The sequence below is a fragment of the Podarcis gaigeae genome (assembly GCF_964106915.1).
Source record: "Podarcis gaigeae genome assembly, chromosome: 7".
Classification (NCBI taxonomy): Eukaryota; Metazoa; Chordata; class Lepidosauria; order Squamata; family Lacertidae; genus Podarcis; species Podarcis gaigeae.
Window position 1 is genome coordinate 80,247,846 of NC_139683.1, and position 25,853 is coordinate 80,273,698.

General features: G+C 42.1%; 2 protein-coding genes across 3 annotated transcripts in view; both read left to right on the top strand.

The window, feature by feature from the left end:
* TMEFF1 (transmembrane protein with EGF like and two follistatin like domains 1) overlaps window positions 1-14,593 on the top strand; it is a gene marked incomplete at its 5' end in the record, with an annotated part of 73,767 nt that extends 59,174 nt beyond the window's left edge. For both annotated transcript variants that reach the window (XM_083749722.1, XM_083749721.1), the window contains 5 exons: window positions 1,646-1,794; window positions 3,319-3,384; window positions 7,730-7,853; window positions 9,465-9,623; window positions 13,525-14,593. In XM_083749722.1, the coding sequence (XP_083605848.1) occupies window positions 1,646-1,794; window positions 3,319-3,384; window positions 7,730-7,853; window positions 9,465-9,623; window positions 13,525-13,609 (583 nt within the window). In that variant the 3' untranslated portion in view covers window positions 13,610-14,593. The remainder of the gene's footprint in view (window positions 1-1,645; window positions 1,795-3,318; window positions 3,385-7,729; window positions 7,854-9,464; window positions 9,624-13,524) is intronic.
* A 412-nt stretch (window positions 14,594-15,005) lies between these two features.
* CAVIN4 (caveolae associated protein 4) lies at window positions 15,006-24,323 on the top strand. Its single transcript, XM_083749723.1, has 2 exons — window positions 15,006-15,833; window positions 20,898-24,323. The coding sequence occupies exons 1-2, from the start codon at window positions 15,420-15,422 to the stop codon at window positions 21,555-21,557; spliced, it is 1,074 nt and encodes a 357-aa protein (XP_083605849.1). The 5' UTR covers window positions 15,006-15,419; the 3' UTR covers window positions 21,558-24,323.
* Window positions 24,324-25,853: the final 1,530 nt, after the last annotated feature.

Consider the following 25,853-nt stretch of genomic DNA (forward strand, 5'->3'; position numbering starts at 1 on the left):
CAACCGTCTTAGAAAATCTGGATTTGTGCAGTGTTTGCTCCTCAGCCTTTTCTTCTCCCATAGATGTCCCACAATGCTAGATAATGCCATCTTTATTATGAAGCTGATTACTTCCAGGCCTCAACCCATTTCCTGGAAAATGGAGTAGACCTTGCTGTGCATATCCATAGCTGTAGGCCTGCATAACTATGGTGGCTCTGCAGCATCTGAATAAACCCTGTTTTTGGTGCCCCTCTAAGATGGTTGAATGGGTTTCAGGTTCCTGCCATGATGCAATATACAGTTGTCTTCAGCATTCTTGCGGAGGTGGGGAATGTCGGAAGTTGTGCAACCTACACCAGGATGCTGGATGCATAAGCTTTCTCTTTTACAACTCTCTGTTGCTTGTGAGATGAAACACTCTGCTGAAAAGCCTTCTAGTGGTTTAGCTGAATGCGATAGGAAGTAATCCAGATTGCATGATCCTGTTTTTCAGAACAGCATAATCAAACCAATGTGACAGGGTTTTGAAAAGCATGAATGAATGCTTTTGTTACTGCAGCTTTCCCCCCGCCCTGCAGCAATAAATTTATTTATTTATTTTGCTTTAAAAGAAAACCACCACCACCACAACTTTTTCCTGACTTATAGGAAGGAACAGAAATTTGTCTGTTGCCTAGTGATACCCTGCCACCCTGACAAAAAAAATGTGATGCATTTCTTTTTTTAAAAGCTGCATTTTTCAGTCTACGTTTAATTATTATGGCTGGTATTCAGCTAAAAAAATATGGGAGCAGAACAACTTTCACTTGCATAACGGGACTTCTCTCTCCCCCCCCCCCACGTCCTACATTGTCCCCAATTCTGCTCTGAATATAACCCCATGATCCAGATACACTTAGTTCCATTGCAATCAATGGGCAGCAGTTCCTTGTGCATGGGCAGAGTGCTGTTGCACTTAGGATTTCGTTGCAAGCTTCCCACAGACATCTGATTGGCCACTCTGAGACTAAATGGGCCATTTACTAAATGGACCATTTCTCAGACATTGAAAGATGATAGCACTGATTCCGCAGAAGGAATTCATGTGTGCTAAGAGGTTTTTCTGTGTAGTCCCACCCCTCTGGATTCAGTCCTATTTGCCTCTGAATACCGGCAGTGTTAGAAACTGAAATAGGAATGTCTAGAGGTGCTCTTTAATGACAAGAATACAAAGCTGAAAGTGAATGAACTGCAACTAAAATCTTATGTTCATTTTTCACGTGGTCCAGTCCTCATCTGAAGTGCTTGTATTGTGGAAGATGACCAAAGTCTGTCCTTGGCCCCTGTATCACTTTAGTGCACGACTGATCACCAAAGTGACCCGCAAGTTGGCCTTGAAATCACAGGTAGCCTGGTGGTCTAATGTCAGTGCAAAGTAGTGGAAATCTCTAGGAGGATGGCCACAGGAGTGAGAGTGGCTGTGAGTATTATGTGCTGCGCTGTCAGGGCCATGGGTTCAAGGGTGCATTTTAGATGCTTTGACTCAGTAATATTATTAAATGAAGTAGGTGTTTGTGTTAATGAGGACTATGATTACCTTTCATATACAGCGTGCAGAAACTTGTACAAAATGCAGAGTGCCGAATTAATCGGTCCTCATCCAAGTTCATGTTTGTGTCAATAGGTGCGTCTGCAACATAGACTGCAGCGGCTACAGTTTTAATCCTGTTTGCGCATCTGACGGAAGTTCCTATAACAACCCATGCTTTGTTCGAGAAGCATCTTGCCTGAGACAAGAACAGATTGATATCAGACACCTTGGACATTGCTCAGGTACTCCAAATTTTATTTTCAGTAGAAAACAATGTCCACCAGCAGACTGAGAAAGGGCAAATTGTACAATTGCTTTTTCACGTCAGAGTTAGAAATAGGGTTCTGAATAAGCACAGAAAAGATGCGAAGGATTGAGTTGTCTAAGAGGTTCAATTTTCATCAAACATGTGTGTGTGCATTTCTGTGCTCTGTATAGCGTCTTGTCCCACCCACTGCAGAATAAATTAAAAATGGAGAATATGCAGTAGTCTGCAAAGGAAGGGAAATCATGTAAATCTGCTTAAAGTGCAGTTTATATAGTTCACAAACTTGTTTTGGCACAGAATTGTGATAACCCACCCCAATTTTAAGTGCAGAATACACACAATCCTGTTTTCAATAAGTTGTTTTTGCATAATAAATATGATTTGCTGCCCACGGCCGGTGATTTTCAAGACAGACTGGGTTCTGCTGCAAGGATCTAACATTTTTTAGAAAGGCAACATTGCTCTGATTGGGTATAGTCTGTGACACCACTGAGAATGAAGCACATGCTGTTGTGTGAACTTTATTTTTTAACAAAAAGATGTCTTTAGTGGTTCTATGCTCTCCTGCTGTGCAGTTTGAGTACTGGAGCACTCATCCAGCAAAGGCTGCAAAGAGCAGCAAGGCTCCTCCTCTTCCTTTCACATTCCCACAACATTTGCTGGTGGTTCAGGGCTTAGAGGAATATCCAAGGATAAAATGCAGTTGGGTACACTTCAGTGCCCACACATAAAGGCCCAGTGTTCCACAATGAAAACTGCATTTACTATCAAAATGGCTTAGGAGACTTGGAAAAGAATAGAGGTATGTTCTCACGGTCTAGGGTCCTCCAGGCTATCTGACACAGCCACAAGGTTCCCTCTTCATGAAAGGAAGATAGGTGGAAGAATTAACAGAGAGAGAGAGAGAGAGATTTAAGATGGTGGAATTTTTTCAGAGGGTTACATTGCAGAGAAAGGCCATGCAGTTTTCTATGTTTCTGGCACTAGTTTATAGCCTGCTGTTGGAGACTGAACATAATCTTGCCCTAATGGCTGTTTCTGCACCTAGGGGATTTGAAGGAACAAAGCTGTGATGCTTGGAAAATGAAAATATTATGGTAACAAGAGGAAGGAGTGTATATGTTGTCCAGGCATCACACCTCATACGCTGAGGGTTGATTTAGTTTGGGACTAAGATAAAGTATCACAACCAACCTTAAAACGTGATATCATGACCACATTTGTTCACTACACTTGACTCCCCTTATCTAAGGAGACGTACCAAATCTGTGGAACGTTTTGCTGCTTCGTTTCCCCTTTCTGCATCTCCTGGAGTTCAAAAATTAACCCACATACAAGAAATACATAAGAGCAACTCTGGACAATATTGTCTTCTTAAGCTGCATGAAAAATACAGTGTTTCACCACCTACTTGCTGTTCAGTAGCCTTCTCAGGTATCAAAATAATACAACAAAGCAATAAATATCTTTGGTTCCTTTTATGGTTTTCCTCAAATAGACTCCGACGACACAAGCTTATTGGGGAAAAAGGATGATGGAATGCAGTATCGGCCGGATGTGAAAGGTAGGATTCTAACACTGGACCGCCCTTCTGTCTGCAGCGCTAGCAAGGATGCTGGACTGGATAGGTTGTCAAAGCAAGTTTTTCTCTTGCAGGATGGCAGTTCTCGCAGGTCCTGATGAAGACATGCACATTGCTGTTCTTTAAGTGCAGAGAGAAGCACTTCCTTCCCTCCAGAAAATATTTATTGGAAAGGGCATAGACATCCTTCAATAATTGAGTTAAACCTGTTAAAATAACTTGCCGCCTCCAATCTGTTTCAAAGTAATGCATTTTTGCTTGAACAAATACCATTTTACAAGCACTTCTGATGGCCTTGGCAGTTGTGCACTGTGTGTGATGAGACATTTTGTATAATAAAGCCATTTTTATTTATTCTGGAAAATTTAGCATATAAATAGTCTTAAATGAACTGATGTTGTGTTCCTTTTGCTCCACAAATGGAGTTATGATGTTGTTCTATTGTGCCCAAGCTCTCATGTGTTTCTTATATTAATGCTAAACACTCCCCTGTTATTAAACACGGAAAAGGAAGCTTTCATGTATTGTTCTGAAGGATGACTTATTCCTACAAAATAGATTTCCTGTGTTCTGCACTTCAGATTTAAAGGTGACTTTTAAAGCTGGCAGAAACTAAGGAAAGAAACCATTTCTACAGAAAAGCAATTTCCTCCTTCTGACACTTTCTCTCCCCCCCTTTTATTGTTTATTGGATAAATTTGTGCTAAAGGAAAAGGAAAGAGAGAAAAGCCTCTGGGCTTGTTTGAACTTATCTTTGGGGCAGTGGATAGAGGGACATTTCTGTGTGGGCACATCAAAGAATCATTCCCATTTCTGATTAATTGAGTCTGGATTAACTAATTATTACACCTTGTCCATAAACTGAAAGTGTTAGCCTTTACCCAGTCTCTTTGACTTTCCGTCTTGCATCAGAACAGGTAAGGGGCAACTTACCTGTCTTAAGCAATCTAGAATATGCGTTCAACTGTTTTGGGCAGAATGATTAGGTACAATATACAAAAATCGGTATAAATGAAAAATAACTAACATATTGGGACAATGACAGCTACTACCAGATCCAAAACGTAGAAATACAGCGGACATGCATTTATCACTGGGACAACAACACTCTCACTTCAACGCCTATTTCCCCAAGTTCACACAAAAAGGTGGGGCAAAATCGCACACACTCCCCATGCCTGGAATTCCCTGCTCTTACCAGGGAGTGCTTTTAATCTTTCCATCCCTGCTACAAGCCAGTTGAGATTGTGGCCTTTTCCACCGCACATCCCATTTTTAAGATAGGAGAACCTAATAGATGAAACCAGGATAAAACTGACTGGAGCGCTGTTCTGGTTCTGGTTCTGCAGTTTCTGACTCTCTCTGCTTCCAGGCCGCTTTGGTTTGCCTGCCTTTGCATCTCCTGAGCTAAAAGCCCTTCCTCTTGAAAGATCAGCATTCAGATCCAGTACAAGCTGAAACTTCAGTGGTTTAGCTGCTCTGTAGAACCTGTCAAACTCTCTTTTATCTAGAAGTTTGACCTCCAAGATCTATTTTGGAGCCTTGGGATGTCTGCAATTCCTGGGAACTTAACTGAAAGGATTTTTTTGCTGGGTTTCTCTTCCGTTCTGCCCCAGTTAGCTTCTCCTTGCTCTTTCTGCTTGAGATAGAAACCTGGGAACCTGAGAGGCATTTGCTTGGAGGCGGCGGAGGAGGAGGAGGAAGAAGTTCACATTGCAGGCGCAGACTGTTATGCAAGGTGGGGAGGGGGGATACCTTTCTTAATAAAACGCAAACCAGGCTGAAAATTGTTTTGCCTACCATGTAATTATCATCTGTTGTGCAGGCACTCAAGCAAGGAGGAGGAGGGGACAACAGAGAACGCAAAGTTTCCATCAGCCAGAAAATAGCAACAATGACTATGAGATCCAGTTGATAAACTTTAAGGGGGTCACAGGAATTGACTTTGGAGTTTGCTGCTTTTTAAGAAGACATGTTAAGGCAACTTTGTAAATAAGTTCACATAAGTTTCTGGCTTAGGAGAACATCTTGCATCCTGCCCACCTCAAACATACTTTCATGAATTATTCTACCTTTTCATTGGTGGAACTTAATAATGATTACAGCAGCAGTAGCCAACCTGGTGCTCTTCATGTGTTTAACTCCCGACTTCCATCATCTCCAGCCAGTACAGCCAATGGTCATGTATGATTGGAGTTACAGTCCCATCAGGAGGACCCCATGTTAGCTACCTCTGGACTAGTTTTACATCTATATCTGTGCTTTTTGCTAACCATAGTTAGCTTCAAACCACAGTTTGCAACCAATGCCTAGGAATGGTTTTTGCAAACCATGGTTCAAGCTAACAACCATTTGGGAAAAGACTGCTGCAGATGTAGCACTAATTGCGTTTAAGGCCCCAAAATGACAGGAAAGGGGGAATTGGCCTACAAGTGGGGAGAAGGAAGGAAGAGAAGTGCCTATGCAGTGTTCTTGATCATCTTATCATGGCTCTATTTGCAGTAGTTTCCACCTGAAGTGTAGATAAGTTGTAACAAAAGGAGCCAGCTTTGGGGCAGGGTATGTCTGCCTTTTACTAGTCTTTCTTTCTTTCTTTCTTTCTTTCTTTCTTTCTTTCTTTCTTTCTTTCTTTCTTTCCCTTCGGCAGGCCTTCTTGCCAAATAAATAAGTTCAATTTTGTTTGCATGTTATTAAAAAGCAGAAGAGAGATTTAGTTTGCATATTATTCAAATATCACCGAGTGTAATGGGAACAGAAATAGAAATGTTAGGAATTCCTATATTTTTATAGACATCTGTCTCCCCAGCCAGGATATAGATAAATTTGGTCATGCTTACAGACCCTTCTCCACTTTCTTATTTAGAACTTATTAAAAGGTAAAGGTAGAGGTACCCCTGCCCGTACGGGCCAGTCTTGCCAGACTCTGGGGTTGTGCGCCCATCTCACTCAAGAGGCCAGGGGCCAGCGCTGTCCGGAGACACTTCCGGGTCACGTGGCCAGCATGACAAAGCTGCATCTGGCGAGCCAGAGCCGCACACGGAAACGCCGTTTACCTTCCCGCTGGTAAGCGGTCCCTATTTATCTACTTGCACCCGGGGGTGCTTTCGAACTGCTAGGTTGGCAGGCGCTGGGACCGAACGACGGGAGCGCACCCCGCCGCAGGGATTCGAACCGCCGACCTTTCGATCGGCAAGTCCTAGGCACTGAGGCTTTTACCCACAGCGCCACCTGCAGTCAAATGCCTTTTATGCAGCAATAAACAGAAAGGTGGAATTATTTTTAGAAGTCTGTAAATAGAGAATTAGGTCTATAACCCAATTCTTATATTCCTATTCTAATAATTATCAGTTTTGTACCAGGCACAAGTTTGTTTGATCCATGTTAATGTAATTCTGTATGGTTTGAAGGGGGGAGGGGGGAATTAATATTGTTATTACACTGATCCAGACTGTATTGTAGAAATCCGTCCAAGAGTATAGCTAACCTAGATGTCATTTTCTGAGTAAACATTTAACATAATTCTAACAGTAAACTACTCTGATTTTATATTATTTTAATACCTGAATCGCATTTAACATTTATTGCTCTGTTGAATTATCCAAAGTCCTCCTTTTGTATCCTAGGGATATTCCTTTAGGGAGAGGGCTCTAAGAAAGGCATTAGTTTATCATATATACTGTATATAAATTAATTGAAACTTTTGTAAACTCTCTGCAAAGTCATCTAAGGATATGGCTGTTGTTTATATGGCAGTGGGCACAGATAGAGAATCTTTTTGGCTCTGTGAGCCAAATCCTTATCAGGCTAAATTTGACATCTGGGTAGGGCTGCCCACCTTTCAATTGCCTGACATCACAATGATGCCCAGTGACCAGGTGCTTTGAAGTATCACATGCAGCTGATCCTATGGGCATCGACCTTTCCCTTGTCAATGTGCAATTGAGAATACACTTTAAAGCTCCCAATTTTGCATTGGCAGCCACATGATATCACATTTGGCATGAGGTGTGAGGCAGGTGGGTGTTGTCCTGAAGAAACATCCTCATGGGACAAATTTGAACTCCTTATGGACCCCTTTCAGTAGCTATGTACTGCTATGAGTGAAAAAAAGTATTTGTTTGCTGACATCATAGCCTGCTTTTTCGCCAAAAGATGGCAAACAACAATAATCCAAGTACAATAAAATATAATAATAAAACTAGAGCAATAAAGACCCCCCTCCAAAAAAACCCCAAACCAAAGCAGGCAAAACACCAACGAAATCAGTAAAGTTAAACAGCTTTTAATCTTCCTTCAATTTCTACCATTCATCTGTTTTTCCGCAAAGATGCAAGTGATCAAAGAGAAGACATCTACATTGGAAACCACATTCCTTGCTCGGAAAGTTTTAGTGGCTACTGCATCCATGGGAAATGTGAATTCATTTATTCTACACAGAAGGCTTCCTGTCGGTAAGTCAATCAACCAAGAAGATTTGGAAATTGGAAATTTGTGCTCAACTCCACAATTAGCGTATTCACGATGATCCAAGCAGAAACAGCCATCTCTGAAGTTCCCCCTTTCCGAGTGAGCATCAAATAAACGGGGTTTATGCAAGCCCAGTTTTTGTTCTTCTTGTTTTTATTAACTATTTATCGACTTGTCACTAGATCCAAATGAGTGTCACATTCTATTAACATGGAATGAATAAATTATAGCAATATTCTCTAAATATAGCTTGCTATACTCTTAACCTCTGTTCTATTCTTGTCTGTTGCTAAGTGAACAATATAAACCCTTGGATTAAAACAAAATGAGAGGGGAAAGTTATAAAAGATGGCATAATTCATTTTCATGTTGGTGCAGCTTTCTGGGTATGAGACTGGCATAGGCCTCCGTAGAGCTGTTTCTCTGCTCTTCCCATCTTCCACAGCCTGACAAGGCATTGCTAGGCACTAGAAATGGTTGAATATCCTGGTGCTTGCCCCCAAAATCAGTTGGGCCCTTTGAGTGTTCCTTTTGAATGCACGAGGTACCCAACTGATGCCAGCTTTCTATTGCTTACTACTCCACCCCCTTCCCTCAAGGAAGCCACTTTGGGGAAGGAGTAACAAAGCTGTAGTGGAGAGTTCTGATGAAGACAGGAGAGGTCCATAGGTTGGACCTCTTTCAGAGAAAGTGATGCATCAGTTCCCAGGAAGGATCTTGGAGATGTGTAGATGGACCCAGTTGTACCCAGTGGCAAAAGATGCTGCCCAGCATCCCTTCCTCTGATGGAGGAAGTGCCTTCAGATCCTCTCATTGGGTGCCTCTTCCCCACAGTGGAATGTCTCTCTTCCCCTTGTCCTTTTGGAAGGCTTTGAACCCCAGCTGTCCAACACCTGCTAACAAAATCAATGTGTGCAACCTTCTCGAGGGAGGAGGGTGGGGAAAGGGGACACGAAGCAGGGTCCAGTTGATCCCCCATACAGATTTCTGCAGCAGAATGGATTCTGCTTTGAAAGGAAAGGAAGAGGAGGGAGGGAGGGAGGGAGGAGAAATCCTTGTTGTACACACACTGGAGCACATTTCATTGTGACCTTCTATTGATCATCTGTGTCCAAAGCGGTCCTCAAAGCAGTAGTGGGACTGCATTTTATTTCGATAAACTTTGAAATAGCTGTCCTATTAAGTCCTATGCAATTCAGGCTTAAATTTTTAGCTTAAATGTCAGACCAAAATTTTAACCACATAGAAAGCAATGTTTCCCAGGATTTATTTATTTTTGTTAAGGCTGCAGGAGAAGATAATCATGATAATCAGACTGGTATAAAACTGGCGCAAGTAGTGTAGGCACACCCTAAAAAAATGGTCTCCAGCGTTTTAAATTGTGATGGTCCTCAGTTACCATTTATAACATATAGCTCTGTATCTTAAAATTTAGATGATCCTTGTGTGCTTTTTCTCATGCTTTTATGAGAATATGTGATTCGTTGCCTTGAGTCTTTCACTGTTGTCTCACAGTTGCAGTTCAGCACTGTCTGTGTAATGGCCTGAACTTTGAATAGACACTTCCTCTAAAAACATTCTCTCTTCTCTTCCAGGTGTGAATCTGGATACACAGGACAGCACTGTGAAAAGACAGACTTTAGCATACTTTATGTTGTCCCGAGTAGGCAAAAACTCACACATGTCCTCATTGCAGCAATAATTGGAGCTGTCCAGATTGCCATTATTGTTGCAATTGTGATGTGCATAACTCGGTAAGTTGCTTGGGGGGAAAGTACAGTGGGTGCTTTTCGCCCTTTTTAGAAGTTCATGATTGCCACAGTTGGAATCTTATTGCCATATGTTTTTATGGCCCTGATTCATTCAGCTTCCAGTGTGATTTATGGGCCTACAAATTTGATTCAGCAGGATTCAGGTTTGAAAGGTGATGCACTGGATAGTAGAGAAGACTTCAAGCTGGGAGCTGCTGTAATGTAGTGGCTAATTGTGTGAGCGATGAGTCAGGCTATTCATGGTTCAAATCTCAATCACACACTCACTAGATGGTCTTAGGCAAGATACGGTTCTTTGTGCACACACACAAATCTGTCACACAGAAGCCATGATACCTTGCAGAATGTTTTGTAAGAATTGCTAAGATAAAGTAATGCTTTGAACACCCAAAAAAACTTGGTGTGTTTAGGTAGCATCTCTCTAAGGTATTTGCCACTATGTGTGCAAGTGTTGACATTGCATGTAGCGTTTTGGCACTGAATTCTGAGCCTGCCAAATAGGAAACTTTCTCATTATGTCCCCTCCTTCCAACTCTGTATGTACCACAAAATCTGCTGAAGATCTTTTCATATCAGAGTGGAATGTTGGCTGCTTCCTTCTGGCTCAGCTCCAGAGATGGATTAGGCATGGCAGAGAGGTAGAGAGGAAATCTTTCCTCTGGGATATGATATTCGTATACATCTCTCCTTGTTCCTGTTACACATGCCATGGCCTAAAATACTTCTACAGGACCATTGCCTATTCATCCACACCCATATCAAAGATGGCATTCTCTGCATTTATGGTCTACTGGCTTACACTGAACCTAGCACCAGTTCTCATGGTGGAGGAACATCTTGAGTTCCTATGTGTCACCAGGAATGTAATGTCAATATGGGCCTGGGGTTCTAAATATAGGCCATTATGTATAATGTCACTTCTTGAAGAATCATTCAAAGCCAAGCCATCGTGTCCACCGCACATGCAATGGTACACACATGGTAGAAGTGAGGGGGACATGTCTCCCTTTCATCATGGAGATTGGAGCATTGGGTTGGTCCTATTCATTCACGTAATTTTTGTAACTAGGTCTACGATTTCGACAATGCTACTTTTATTGGTTCCTCCCAGACCAAGAAAAAGTAAAACCCACAAACAAGGTAGCCAACAGGATGATAACTTCTCAAAATAAGATTCTGCTCGTTACCTCGTAAGGAACTGTCCTGCAGCAAAAGGTCTTGGTGAATTAATCACAAGGCTGCTAGATGCTTGGCATTGTTAAGTTTGCAGGGTGGGATGGAACATTTCCCCACAGTTGGCTGTATCACGTGTCAGGGCCTGGAAGTGGCAACAAATGGCCCAAGACAGTCTTCACCCCCAGTTATTGAAATCAACATGATATCAAGTCAGTAGAAGAGTTGCAGCTAGGCAGAAACGCACCTACCCACCCGCCATTTAAGATTTGGCTGGAACTTGTAGTTCTTAATACTATATGAGGAGTGGACTGCATCTGGGAGCAAAGCCAAAATGGGCTAGTATAAAAAAATGAAATGCAGAGAGTTTGGAAAACCTTTGGAAGTGCATACCCGCTGCTGAGTAAAATGGGATAACATCATGCTTGCTGCTGCACTCTGCTGAAATCCTGAGTGCTTGGCTCTAATGAGGCAGCTCACGCACGAGTTCTGGAGCAAGCAGTGCTGAGTTGCTTTTTCAGAGGATTAGAGGTAAAAGGTTTAGATGTATTTTGCAGCCTGATCATACAGAAGTCAGTAAGTACATGTATTCGATCTTGACATCAAGACTAAAACATGAGTCCAGAAAGACTCCAGTAATAGTACCTGTACATCATAGGTAGGTTTTCTCAGACCACGTTTATGAGCGCATGAAAAGATGCACCTTAGCCCCAAGTAAACTTCACCTAGGAATACAGCCTTATCCTGTCATATTTGACTCGGCTTCTCATAGGTTATTGTATTTTAGTGTTTTGTTGGAAGCTGCCCAGAGTGGCTGGGGGGGGGGCCCCAGCCCAATGGGCGGGGTATAAATAATAATAATAATAATAATAATAATAATAATAATAATACCATCCTTTAGGTTTCTTAATCCGGCACAACATGTCAGGCACAACATGTCAGCCACATATGGTTATCAAGGGAGAAAGGATATTTTGTCAAGCTTCTGTGCTGATAATCATGGTTAAAATGTGTTCGGCGTGATTCATAGAGGCTCGTTGGCTAAGAGATGCTTGATTTTTTCATCCCTCAAAAGTTTTGTTTGCCCTCATTCTGAATGGCCCCCTCCTGTTTCCCCGGCTGTTAATTTTGGGCTTGGGCGAGTCAGAGGCAAATGGTGCTGCCCACATTAGTCTCTTCAGTCAGAGGGCCAAGGAATTGGTATGCCTTAGCTAGGGCAATATTTCCAAATAGCCAAGAGACCATTTTAATCTTGGTGCATCAAGCTCAGTGCCATTAGTGGAACAATGCTGTATATGTTAAATAGAATTCGGTAGCTTTGCAGCTGAACCATGACTACAGTTTTCTTTGGCAAAATGGTAACTGTTGCTCAGCCACTCTACCATGTGGGTTATTGTGAGAGGAAAAGGGGAACACCCTCTTTATGTCACCCAGAGTTCCTTGAAGAAAGGGTGGACTAATGGAATAAATATATACAGTGGACACTCGGGTTGCGAACGTTATCCATGTGGGATTCGCATTCGCAACCCGTGCAAAGCACGATTTAGTGCTTCTGCGCATGCCTGACTGCCGAAACCCGGATGTAACCCATTCCAGTACTTCCGGGTTTTGGCGGTCTGTAACCCAAAAAACCTGAAACAGCTGTAACCCGAGGTATGACTGTACACAACTTCTATCACAGCCAACCTAGGCCATGGCCTTAAGCCTACATCAGACCACAAACGGGTTGTAGCATCTTCTGAGTTAAACTGGGACTGCTTTTTGGATTGAGATGAAGGAATTAAGACAGGTTTTCTTGTAGGGGAAAGCGGCCATTTAACCCATTTACGATTAATGTTACAGTGTGCGTATTTTGCCATATTAGCTATGGTACCTTTCGTACTGGAATTTAAAATGTAGGGTGTGATTTGCTTCTGAGAACCTGGGCAGCTGCTATGGGTTATCATTGTACTAGGCCATATCGAGACCAGATGACAATTTTTCAGTTTCTGTATAAGATTCCTCCCAGGTGACTGCAATGGTGCCTATATTCCAGGGATAGTCCCGGGTTTACAGAAGCCATCCCAGTTTCTGATTTTATTGCAGAATGTCCTGCTTTTCTTCAGGACGTCCCTGTTCGTCGAAGAAATGTTGGAGGGTATGGCTCCCATGCGGCTAAATGTGCAGGTGGAAGCTGTTATGTACTGAAGTTCTCACCCTGGGCCAACAGGGGATACTGTAGATAGTTATGCAAATGAAGGATCGAAAGTGACGTTCAGTGATTGGATAGTTTTAGAAAGTTGTTACAGTAACAAGGTACTGGAGCTCTATATAAGCAGGCTGACTGAGGCCTTCAGTTCAGTTCTGTTCCAGCTTACAAATAAAGAGCTGCTTTGGAGAAATCGCTGTGTCGTCTGCTATGTCAACCCACAACTTAACAGAAGCAGTCTGCAGTGTACAACTTGAAGCACAAGCTCCCTTTGCTTCAGCCAGAGCAGGGGCATGACAAACAGTGTGATTCTTAGTAGTGCCTCTGGTGTGTAAACCCCAAAGCAACAGCACGTGTGGCTTTTGCAGCAGATGTCAATGATGTATGATGCAGCCTTTTATGTTCTGGAGGCTTTTGTATGTGAATTAATCATGAAGTAGTCTTTTAAAATACACTCAGTTAATAAATCATTTCTCTTCTCCCACCCCACTCCCTCCTTTCTTTTTCTGCTTCCGGTAACAGGAAATGCCCAAAGAACAACAGAGGACGACGGCAGAAGCAAAATCTAGGCCACTTTACTTCAGATACGTCATCCAGAATGGTTTAGAGCAATTTTTATACCTACAATGCCCATGTGATGTACAATTTTATTATCTTTTTTTAAAAGAATGGAAATATTTATTTCAGAGGCCTTATTTTTGGACATTTTTTTTTTTAGCGTAGCTCTGTTTTGTTTTATTCCGAAAGCAGCTGACAGCAATGGACTGCTCTAGTAACTTCTCATTTCATGATTTGGAAGATACGATAGTTTATTTCCTGTATTGTATCACATGGTTATAATAATAGACTTGTGCTTTACTTACGGAATGTAACATTTTTGGGACCCGAGACATTTCACCAATGGTTGTAGAAAAAGCAAAATGGATCCCATCCTGTTTCTTAGCAAACAAGGCATGACATAAGGGTAAAGATGTTTACAGCGTACTTTTCTTACAAGGAATTAGAAGACACTGTGTTTAAATACCGTAGATATTTAAATGTTTTTGAAAGTTAGTAACTGATTTTTTTAGACACTGCCAATCGCATGACTTGTGAAGATGTGTACTTGTGTGTAGTTGTTACATATTTATAACGGGTTGAATTCAGACTAATTCAGTTGCACTTAATTCTCATTGAAATCAGTGGAACAAGTTAGTCATAACGATTTCAGTGCAACTAATTTAGTCTAGATCCAGCCCAATATGTATGGACTGGGTCAAAGCACCACCGTCTTCATAAATATTTGACACTTTATTTTTAAATTGTAAAATAATGATTATGATAATAATATACATTTCTGAATTTGAAAGCTTGCCCAGTAGAGCAAAGGGCATTTGCCCTGCAGAAACAGGTCTTGGTAGACTTGTGTATTTTTTATTTTTTTTAAGTTATGTTTAATAAGCAAACTCACATGATTGGGATTAAGCCTGTGTTGGTCACTATTTAAACTGCTTTCATACTTATTACAGTTTTCTAAAGAGGATACCTGTTTTCACATCAACAAATAAAATTGTATAGTCTTTGTGATTAAAATGCAAAAAAGAAAAAAAAATTAAATACCATAAAAGATTTGAGCTCTTGTCTAGAATACTTTTCAAGAGCTAAGAATGTGTCTCATGCAAATAAAGTCTGCTGGTTGTAGTTATTATATTAATAGGATGTTAGTAGTTGTTTGGAAGATCCAGAGCTAAAATGTAACTAGGGTGTGTTCCAGCTGTTCAACATGTAGTTTTAGGCTTTCCAATTCTGCATGTAGGATTTAATAATTTGTTCAATAAAAAGGCTTTCAATATTTGAACTGGAAAGAAATGTCAATACAATGTTTTCCCACGATATTTAATCTGTTCTGAGTCTGTTTATTCTTTACTGGAAGGTTTGGAAGATAGTGGCAGCACTTTTTCATTTCAGTTGTCCAAAGGCCATTGGAAAACATTGAATGCCCTCCCGTCACCTGCACCCAAGAAAAGAGCTTAATTAAAACAAAAGCAACAGTGGATTTTAACAGCATGCCGGATCATTCTTTGGCTTAATTAATAAGTTGCTTAACTATTCCTGGATTAACTCGAGAAAGTTGATTGGTAGAGATATGTGATTCTTGGAACGTATGTTCCTTCCCCAACTTTGCTTCCTAATTTTAGAGGTTTCATGTTGCATACAGAAAGCACTTGAACAATCCTGTGAGGCTGTTTTGTGGTTATAAATATTTGACAAGTCTCCTGGGCTGAAGTTTCAGACCCTGCTTTTGAACATCCCCTAAAACCAGCTGTCAAGCAACCTCCTTGCTCCAGTGCCAGAACTGCCCCGCTGGAGTTGGAGCTGCAGCTGCCGCGAGCCGTTTATATTTCAGCTCCTGTAGAGTGATCCGAAGAGGGGACGGTATGGATCACCACGAAGCCACCTTGGAGGCGGATAAAATCCACCAGAATCGCCTGCCCAGCGTCCCGGACGACGACGACGAGGAACAAGATGCTGCCTTTACCATTGTCAGAGTCCTGGACAAAGTGGCGACCATTGTGGACAGCGTGCAGGCGAGTCAGAAACGCATCGAAGAGAGGCACAGAGAAATGGAGGATGCCATCAAGACCATTCAGATAGACATTCTGAAGCTCGCTCAGGCCCACAACAACACCGGCTACACAGTCAACAAGCTGCTGGAGAAAACCCGCAAAGTGAGCGCTCGTGTCAAAGAAGTGCGGGCACGTATCGAGAAGCAGAACGCGAACGTGCAGAAGGTGGAGGCCAAGCAAGAGGAAATGCTGCGGAAAAACAAGTTTCGTGTTGTCATTTACCAGGTAAACAGGGTTTGGGGTTTTGTTTTAATTGCAATTGCTTCTGCTGCGTTCATCACCGTTTCTGACATCCTTGTTGGTTGTTTAACAAACCAGAGGGAGGTAAAAGCAGCCTTTCCGATATCAAGTGTGTGTGATATGCTTTTGATTTATTTAATTTTTAGAAAAATTGATTTCTGCCTCTGAACGTGTTGCAGTATGAATCTGCCAGTGGCAAAGCACTCGGTCTATTATTAGTGTCAAGAGGTTTCTCCGGCAGCCAGCATAAGATTAACTGTAGATCAGCAAGGACTATTTGTTGCCTCTGTGAAAGGCAATCTGGGCAGGCGCTTGGGCATCTTGACAGAGTATTCCATGCTTGACTGTCATCCCTGTTATTTTTCCAGAGAATTAACGAGAGTGCTAAACCTCTGAATTTCTCTGCACAAAGTAGTCCTTCCGTTAATTGTGCTTTCAAAAAAGCTGATTAATATTTTGCTTACTGGTTGTTGGACCTTATTGTAAGTTGTGATCCCCCTAGCTCAGAGATTTACTTCTAAGCTCTTCCTGGGGTGACTCTTTTGCATATCATTCTCAGGATTTCTTTGGAATTGCTGATCTCAAAATGACTTGCCCCAAGAATAGCTTGAAGTGGAAAGGAATGAAAAGTTATTGTGCTGAATGAAGGTGTTTGATGCATACAGAAATATTTCATGTACCAAGTGTGCCCAAATGACTAGTTTTTGCACTCAGATGCAGGGGCACAGAAGTGATCTTTCATGCATCTGCAGTGCTGTGTTTAAGAGATGTTCAGGATCCTCAATAAGGGCACCCAGGATTGAGAATATTTAGCATCTAGCCATTAGAACGTCAGTTTTCTTCCTTGTAAAAGCAGCCATTGATGGGAAAATCTAGATTTGCCAGGCTGTTTGGGTTCAGATTGTGAAAAGTGATTGACACTTAAATAATTTATTGCATGTGAATGGCTTCTTTAAAGATACTTAGTCCCATCGATTTCAGTGGCAGAGTTAAATACTGTGTTAATTCTCTTTCATTGAAATCAGCAGGACTAAAAAGTGATTAACTTTGACAGGACCACGCCTGTGGTTCCAAAAAAAAAAATTCAATGAGGCCTATTTCCAAGGAAATAAGTTTGCAAAGTGCACATATTTGGATGCAAAATTTCCTTTATCACCCTGTACAACTGCTTCTCCCTATGGATTAAATGGTAGTTCACTATTACAAAAAATATATATCTTTTGAAATTATCCATTCACATTACAGCTTATTGCAGACTCTAGTCATTTCTGCACACACAAGTTCAGCAAAAACTACAGGTACTTGGAAATATATTTGTAGAACATTAGGCAAAAAATGAAGTGAGAATTTTCTAGTCTAATAGTAAGTTACTACTGAACTTAGTAGCTCTACATCCCCGTGGCATGTCTCTTCTGTGAGGTGCAGAAATCCACTGATGTTCAGAGACCAAGAGCAACCTTTACTATATTAGTACATAGCCAATGTGCAGCATGCTCACTGGACAGGATGGTCTATGTGCCTAGCTATGGCACAGAGTCAAGCCTGCTGCATCCCTGCCTTCCGCTAAACTTGGCAACATAACTCTAAAGCATGGGGCACTGATGGGGAGAGCGCTGCATGCTACTTATAGCACACACTAGCTGTGGGTAGCTGTCATTTGGTTCAAGCCAACTTCAGAGTATGGGTCCCGAGGCTGGCTTGTTTAAACAAACCATAGTTGACATTAAAGTCCATTAAGGTTTCAGAAGACACACTAGACTGTGGCAGAAATGAACTCCTTGCAGCTACCCCAGAGGAGGAGTGGTGGGCATAGCTCAGGTGTTTAAAGAGCTGTGCTGATGATGCCAAGGTTGCAGGTTCAATCCCTGTACGGGACAGCTGCAGATTTCTGCATTGCAAGGGATTGGACTATATGATGGGGCACTATGCAAGTGTGTGGCACATTCTTGACACACTAAACTATGGCTTAGTGTCACATGAAAATGAGGCCTGTGTATAATCCTGCTGAGATATCAGATGAGATGATCTGGATTCTACCAACTATGATATTTTTGCAAATATTCTCAAAATTAATGGCAGGCAATTCATTGGGGGCGCTTGCTTCCCTATTCCACCCCCTGAGCGGTAGATTGTGCCTGTGGAGAATGAAATGTTCTCTCTAGAAAAAAAAAAAAAAAACAGCTGCCTGGCCAGCGGCCAGAAATTTGGGTTGGGCCCATAGCTCAGTTGCCAAGCACATGCTTTGCATAGGAAGATCCCAGGTTAGAGGTCTCGGGTGGAAAAGGTCTCCAGTATCAGGGCTGACTGTGAAAAACCTCCCACCCTAGATCCTAGGGAGCTATTGCCAGTTGGAGAATAGTAGCCTGTGAACAAGGTGCCAAGTGCATATTGTCGTTCATCTCCGGCAGTTTTGCCATCACTGGCCAGAACACCAGAAAGCTGCAGTTTTCCCAAGCAATTGCATAGAATTCTGCCTGCACATTTCCCCTTTGATCTATTTATGTAACGTAAAGGGAACAGAGACTTACAAATAGGACAATTGGACATTCGGGGAAAGCACTTCAGAGATCCTTGAGAGAGAGAATCCTCCCTCCCTCCCTTAAATGTGCTATATATACCATATTTTTGCCCCATAGGACGCACCGGCCCATAGGACGCACCTAGTTTTTTTTGGGGGGGAGTACAGGGGGGGGGGAATTATTCCCCCCCCCCCAGGTGTGCTGCGCTAAGCCCGAAGCTTGGGGCATGCTGAGCTCAGCGCGCCCCAAGCTTCTGGGTGCTGGCAAGGTCTCCGCTAGCCGTGGGAGAGCTGGGTCTCCCACGGCTAGTGGATAGCTTCCTGAAGCCTGGAGAGCGAGAGGGGTCGGTGCGCACTGACCCCCCTCGCTCTCCAGGCTTCAGCGAAAGCCTGCATTCGCCCCATAGGACGCACACACATTTCCTCTTCATTTTTGGAGGGGGGAAAGTGCGTCTTATAGGGCGAAAAATACGGTATGTGAGTGAATGGTTTATCTATGCAATTTCTTTACTGTGGTGAGGGATTCTGATAGTGGTTCAGTCACAGCAGGACTTTGGGGCTGATGTTTGGGTGGCCCATGTAGCAGAATGCCATCTAAAGAGCTCCCTTCCCTCAAACCATTACAGCCAGTCTAAAATTTCCCAACTTTAACACTGGCTTTTGATAGGATCAAAACTTTAAAAGTTTCATTTACTCCAAAGGGAAATTTACAGGCATGCCTATGTGTACCTGGAACTAGATTCTCCTACTCCTTAGGAAGTCTCGATAGGATTGCACTGTGCATGTTCTGAATCTTCCTCTCTATATTTTTTTCTTTGTTTCTACACAGCGACTTGACATCTTTGTTCTTTAGTATTCCATGCAATGGTTAGGACTTTGTTAGTTTCATTTATGTTTTAGAGCATTTTTAAAATAGTGTGCACCTAACTGCCATAACGTGTTGATGTGGCAATCGGGTGTTCAGTCACAAATACCTGCCAGAAAGCTGGAATTAGCTGTGTCAACTTGGTTGAGTAGCCAACCAGGTTTTTTGGCTATACAATGTGTGAAATGGCCCTTTGCTATGTTTATAACATAACATTTTCCCTCAGTTGAGTTTAGATAAAATCAAACTACACTGAGAAATCAAATGTGCTTATGTGATTATTGATCAAATGTGATCAGTAATCACAGACTATGCCATGCAGTCCGAAAGGAGTATCCAGCACTCTCTTTTTACCTCTTAGCTGATGCTGCACCCAGATCCTGCAGTCTATTCAGATGTTTTTCATGCCATCTGCAGCAGGGCAGGGCCCTGGAATGTGCAAAAGTCAACAGGGTGGCTTCCCTGTTTTGCACTGGAGGCCTGGAGTGACTTTAGCATTAGCAAAAAAGGACAGGAGCAAAATCAGTACATGGCATTTACTAAAACTGGGATGGGCACACAGGAATTTTTTGAATAGCTTCTTCCATTGCACACTGCCATAGCTGCCAAAGTGGTCCTTGGAGACCAAAAGGCGGAGTATCAAAATTTTAATAATAATAATGATGTCCCACCTTTTCCCCTGACACTCAAGGCAGCTTACAGATAAAAATAATAGCAGCTAAAAACATTGGAGGGGGGAAGCATTCATTAAAAAGCAACTAAACTTTGATAAATTATACACACATAAAAGTAAAAAATACAAATAATTACAATAAAAACAGTGTGACACCAGCCCTTTCATTAAAAGCAGTCAGTACCTGTTGGATCAAGAAAGTCCCTCCTCTACAAGGAAGGAGCTAGTCAAATTTCTGGGAGCAGCCACCAAGAAGGCCCTCTCCCACTTCCCCTGCAAGCATAAATGAAATATTGGTGCTGTGTGTAATATATTTAGTTTACTTGATGAATAAATTGTCAGATAAAGTAGTTGCATCAAAATGCCCCACCAGCCTCTGCCTACTTTACCCTTTTAAGGCTTTGCTGCTCTGCTTGCATTTTTGAGTCACTGAACCCACTAGGTGTGATTAGACATGCTGCTCTGTTGTACCAAGTGTGACCTAACCATGGTTTACCAAATGGATAGATTCTTTGGACCGATTCTCCTAGCCATGGTTGAGTGTGACAGTGACACTCTTAAATGTCTGTAAGAGACTAACCAGGAATTTGGCTCGTGCCCAAGAGGAGGATAGAAGTTGAAGATGGCAGAAAACATGTGATGCCATGGTCCACTCCTTATAGATCATCAGTGTTATATCTGCCTGGCCCAAGGGAGAAAAAAACAAAAGAAACCTAATGCCTTTTTGGGGCTGGGGGGCAGGGAGCTAGCATAGGAGGCAGCACAGAAGATAAAACAATGATAATGAACATAGGAAGCTTATACTGTTGTCTATACTGGCTGGCTTTGGCTATCCAGGGATTGAATCTGGCATGTTCTGCCTGCCAACCCCTTGTGAGGTATATTTTGTTTTGGTGCAGCAATTGCTAAGGAGGTTGGCCATCTGGAAGCACCTTTCTTCCTTTCCTCCCTCAACAATAAGCCCTTTTTGACACATTGTGCTTTCACTTGCAGGAGGACATTCCGTGCCCATTGTCTCTGTCAGTTATCAAAGACCGGACACAAGGGGAAAACCTAGCAGATGCCTTCTGCCCACCTGACGATCTTTCTTCCGATGAGGAGTATTACATAGAAGAAAGCAAAGCAGCCCGGTTTAAGAAGTCAGGCATGAGACGTATCAACAATATAAAGAAGGCCTTCTCAAGAGAGAACCTCCAGAAGACAAGGCAAAATTTTGGCAAGAGGGTGGACAGGCTCCGAACTAGAATAGTGACGCCAGAGAGGAGAGAGCGAATAAGGCAGTCAGGAGAGAGGCTGAGGCAAACTGGGATAAGATTTAAGAAAAATATATCCAATGCAGCACCAACCAAGGAGACTTTCAAGAAGAAGAAGAAACCTAAAGAGCAGGCAGTGGCTGAAGGTCAAGATGGAACCCCAGAGGCTACTGGCGATACAACAACAACAACAGCTGATAGTGGGGATGCCGAGCCAGTCTCTGAGGAAATTTCCTACACAGAGGTGATAACCAAAGTGAAGAAAGACAAAGGTGGTGGATCAAAAGGCCCTTCTCAGGCCGAAGAGAAGATAGTGATTACTCCTGAAAAAATAGTGCTGAAGCAGGAGGCAAAAGAAGATGAGGATGTCCTTCTATTGGATCTGAAGCAATCTGCCTAAATAGCAAATCCCTGTCTGCTGTGGTAGGGAAGGAGCAATCCCTTCAACTTGGGTAGGTGTAGAAGAGCGGTTTTCAAACTTCCTTCAATTAGCCCTTCTGAACTGATTTTCCTGCTGATGAAACCTTGGAGAAAACCTTGGCTCTTTGCAGAAGATTCTGGGGCATGTTCAAGAGCACACTCCATTCATTTGGGGTGCCACATGGAACGAGGACATGTTGCAGGACACATCTAGCACTCCCCCAGCATTATAAATAATGGCAGACAAGCTCTCCTTCAAGAGCTTTGTCCTTGGTTGTCACAAATGTTTCTACTGAGGAATCCCTGATAAACTCTCAAGGAACACCACGCCGTCCAGGAACATAGTTTGGAAACCACTATTTGAGATAGGTGTGTGTTGTTTAAATTACTGGTACGTGAGGAAAATATATCAATATGTATATACTGTTTTTTGTTTATAAGCAATGGATCATCATCTGATGTAACCCTGTAGAAATGAGGAACTGATCTCCTTTGATGTATATACATAAATGCCGTTTATCTTAACAGGTATTACTAATGGGAGGCATCTTAATGGCATCAGTTTCTTCATTAGTCTTCTGTATCTGTATATTATGCACAATGACAACCAAACAGTGCAAATCTAATTAAATGACTCATTACTCAGGCAGACTCTTCCACCAAGGGGCAGGGGTGGGAGAAAATGAGTTCAGTAACAGGTAACTTGCTTTTCTCGAAGGCTACTGTTGAACGATTAAATTCTTTTCATCCTAAGCAGAAATGCTAGACGAAGGTTGTTCTAGAAAAGCTGTAGCAAAGTTGGTTGGTTGTTGGACCATAGTCCGAGAGAGCCGTCTGTGGCAATGGAAAGGCTATGAGGAATCTACCAGGGATGCGAAAGGGAATCAGTGATATTGGCAAGACACTGGAAGAAAGCAGAGGCCTGGTCAAAAACAGTGGCCGCAGGCCTCGTTTTCTCAGGAGGTAACATTGTGGAGAAATAGCTAAATGGGACCTTCATGTTTGGAGGCCTTGGGCACCAGAGCTGGGACAAACAACCACTAAAGACTAGGGTTGCCCTCTGGTCTTGCATGTGGTCTTCCCAGAAACATCTGGTTAACCTCTGTGGGAAACAGGATGTTGGGTTAGATCAATTGTTAGTTCAGCCCATCTCTAGTGTGTGGATTTTATGTGATTCAACTTGGTAGGTAGGTAGAACGAAGGATTCAGGGAAATAATAGTGAGGTGAAGATTCCCGAAAAAGTATATTGGACTTAAATTCAGAAGTGTGAATATGCCAAACCTACCCATGGCTGTCATTTGCTGTAATATCCCCTGCCGCCCCCACCCCCTAAACATGTATGAAACACCTTGTCATGGTTCTTATTTTCCATTCAAATTGGAATCCCTTTGTCTATCCAGTGGGCACTGAAGCAGCATGGCTCCTTAAACATTTGTGGTTGCTGGATTCCGTACTTCTAAATAAATATATTTACAAAAGGGACTGATTATTTTCGTGTCAAAGCATGTATCCCTAAAGACTTTGCCTACCTGAAATAAGAGTTCCTTGATTTTGCCCAGTTTTGTGGTTCCAACATTGACTACACTCCAAGCCTTAAAAAAGACAACACCAAATCTACATCGAGCAACAATGTGTTGTGTGACCTGTGGTTGGCAGCTTTTGTTGTTGCCATGATTGCTGCTAGTTTTTAGGAGGGGGGCAGTGAGCTATTTAAACTACTGATGCTTTGCCTCTTAAGATCAGCAGTGCTACTGAGCACCCTCCTCTCCCTCCCTCTTCCCCTAGTTATGGGAGTTTCCTCATGATTCATTTCCCACATACTATAGCTTGTCTAATATGGGCTAGAAACCTGCTTTTAAAAAACAAAATCTGGGATTATCAGGACGCAGGAGCCAATGGCCAATATGCAAAGGGTTTTTCTGTGCTTGCAAGGGACATATAGTCTTGAACGTCACATCTAGAATATGGTGTACTGTGTTAGCACTTAGGTATAGGACCCAAGGAACAGTGGTTATGAGAGAGTACAGTGGTACCTCAGGTTACAAATGCTTCAGGTTACAGACTCTGCTAACCTGGAAGTAGTACCTCGGGTTATGAACATTAGCTAAAGTGGTACCTCAGGTTAAGAACAGTTTCAGGTTAAGAACAGACCTCCGGAACAAATTAAGTTCTTAGCCAGAGTTACCACTGTAACGCTACACTACGTATTTTGGTGGTGCAACAATTTCAAAGTGGATTAATGTTTCCAGATTGAGATGTGTGACTTCATTGCAATGGAACACACAAGAGAAGGCTGTATAAGGGAGAAAGCCTGCTTCAGACATACTGTAACTATATTTCCACACATTGTAAAAGACAAAAGTGGTACCAAATGGAAACAATTTATTACTGTTTTAGATAGAACTTGTTGATCTTCCTTTACAAGCTATGCTGACATGCAGGTTTTGTTGCCAGCTTAAATTTCGTTAAAGAACCAATATGATCTTAGTTCATGATCTTATTTAACCTGTACTTTGCTCTGCACGATTTACTGTTTATCCTCAACTTGGAACACAGGGATTAGCTCTAAAATAAAAAAAGAGGACTGAATTAAAACCTGCTTCTTACATACATATTCAGACCTACAGAAGAAGACAACATTCCTACTCCTCTGTGGCAAATCGTCCAATGATCAATTTGCAGAGCATTAACTGGAACACAAAGATGGATAATTTTCTTATTTTAAATAAAAATCTCAGCACTGTGCTTGAATTGGTCTTGGAAACATTTCATCTGAATTCTGTGGCAGATTTTTAAATTATCCCAATAGAGCAGATCTACAGAAATGTCCTTAATAGCAAAAGAGATCCTGGAACATGTGTATTGTTATCCAAATATGTAACATTTAAAAAACCACCACAATTCCACCCACCAGCCCCTCTTCACAAAAGCAAGGTGTCATTTTCCCTCCTAATGTCATCTAGTCCTATTGCAAAGACACAGCAGAGAGACATGGAATTATGTTTCACCTGACCAACTTTGGCTCTCTTGGTCATGTTCATCTTCAGCCCAAGCCTATAGGACTCCTCCATTTCCCTTATTCCCTTATTCAGCTGCAGAAGAAACACATGGTGTTTTAATGTTTTTTCCCAAACACAACAGAAATACCCCCCTTTTCTCCCACCCACCCCCAGGCTCTTATGACTTCTCTGTCACAATTAGATCAGTTTGAAACGAGGCTCAAACCCTCCATCACACTTCTGTTTATGCAGCTTTTGAAGCTGGAATGGGGACTAGTACCACCAGAGTAATGTCAGGGAAATTATACAGAAAATACTGCTTGCATGCAGCAGCATTCTGTTCTAGCAGCAGCAACCCAGCACTAATGGGAGCGAGGATACTGTCTTGACTGCACAACTTGGGTAGGCAGCTTGGGGGGCAAGCTGCTTGCTGAGTCTGCATTTGGAGAATTCCTCCAACAGGCTTTCACTTTTGCCCAGAGATGCTGAATTCTTTGTGAATTTGTATGTGAACTGACCTGACCTCTCCATCATGCAATCCTTGCTCCAAAAATATCAAAAATGCATTTTAAAATACATCTTTTTTTTAGATAAAATACATCAAGAAATGCACATTTTCACATAAAATAGGTTTAGGACTCTGGATTTTGTGAGAAAATGTTTCAATGTGCTAATTTAAATATGGATTTTTTGTGCAGATTATTTCTTTAAAAATGCAAATTTAACATGGCAACAAGATGGAGCAGACTGAACACATGCAAAGCTGAAATGGACTGAAAACAGACTGATCCATCAATCTCTACTACCTGCCCTTTGCAGAAGCACACTGCAAAGTGGCTTTGGCAACCCGGTCAGATGGGTGGCATATAAATAAAATTATTATTTTAATTAATTAATTATTATTACAAAGCTACATCCCGCTTGGCAATTGCCATGATCTGTCTTGGCATTCCTCCTGTTTGTTGGAATAAATGTCTGGTAGTAAGTGGTCTGCAATTGGTAAATAAGCAACAGAATGGATGAGGATGGAAGCTGAATCTTGTTTTTAATTCATACTAAGCTTTATCTCTGGATTTTTGAGGCATTTTAAATAAATTCTTTCCCCGAAGAGAATACACAGCACATAACTACAGCAGTATCTTTGCCACTCTGTTCCACTGCACTGCTTGTCAGCTGCTATATCACTGAAGATTACTCACTGAACATTTGATAAACAGGGGAGTGTAGACCAGCTCGATTCTGCGGTGGGCATAATCCCATTAAAGATGCCAGATTG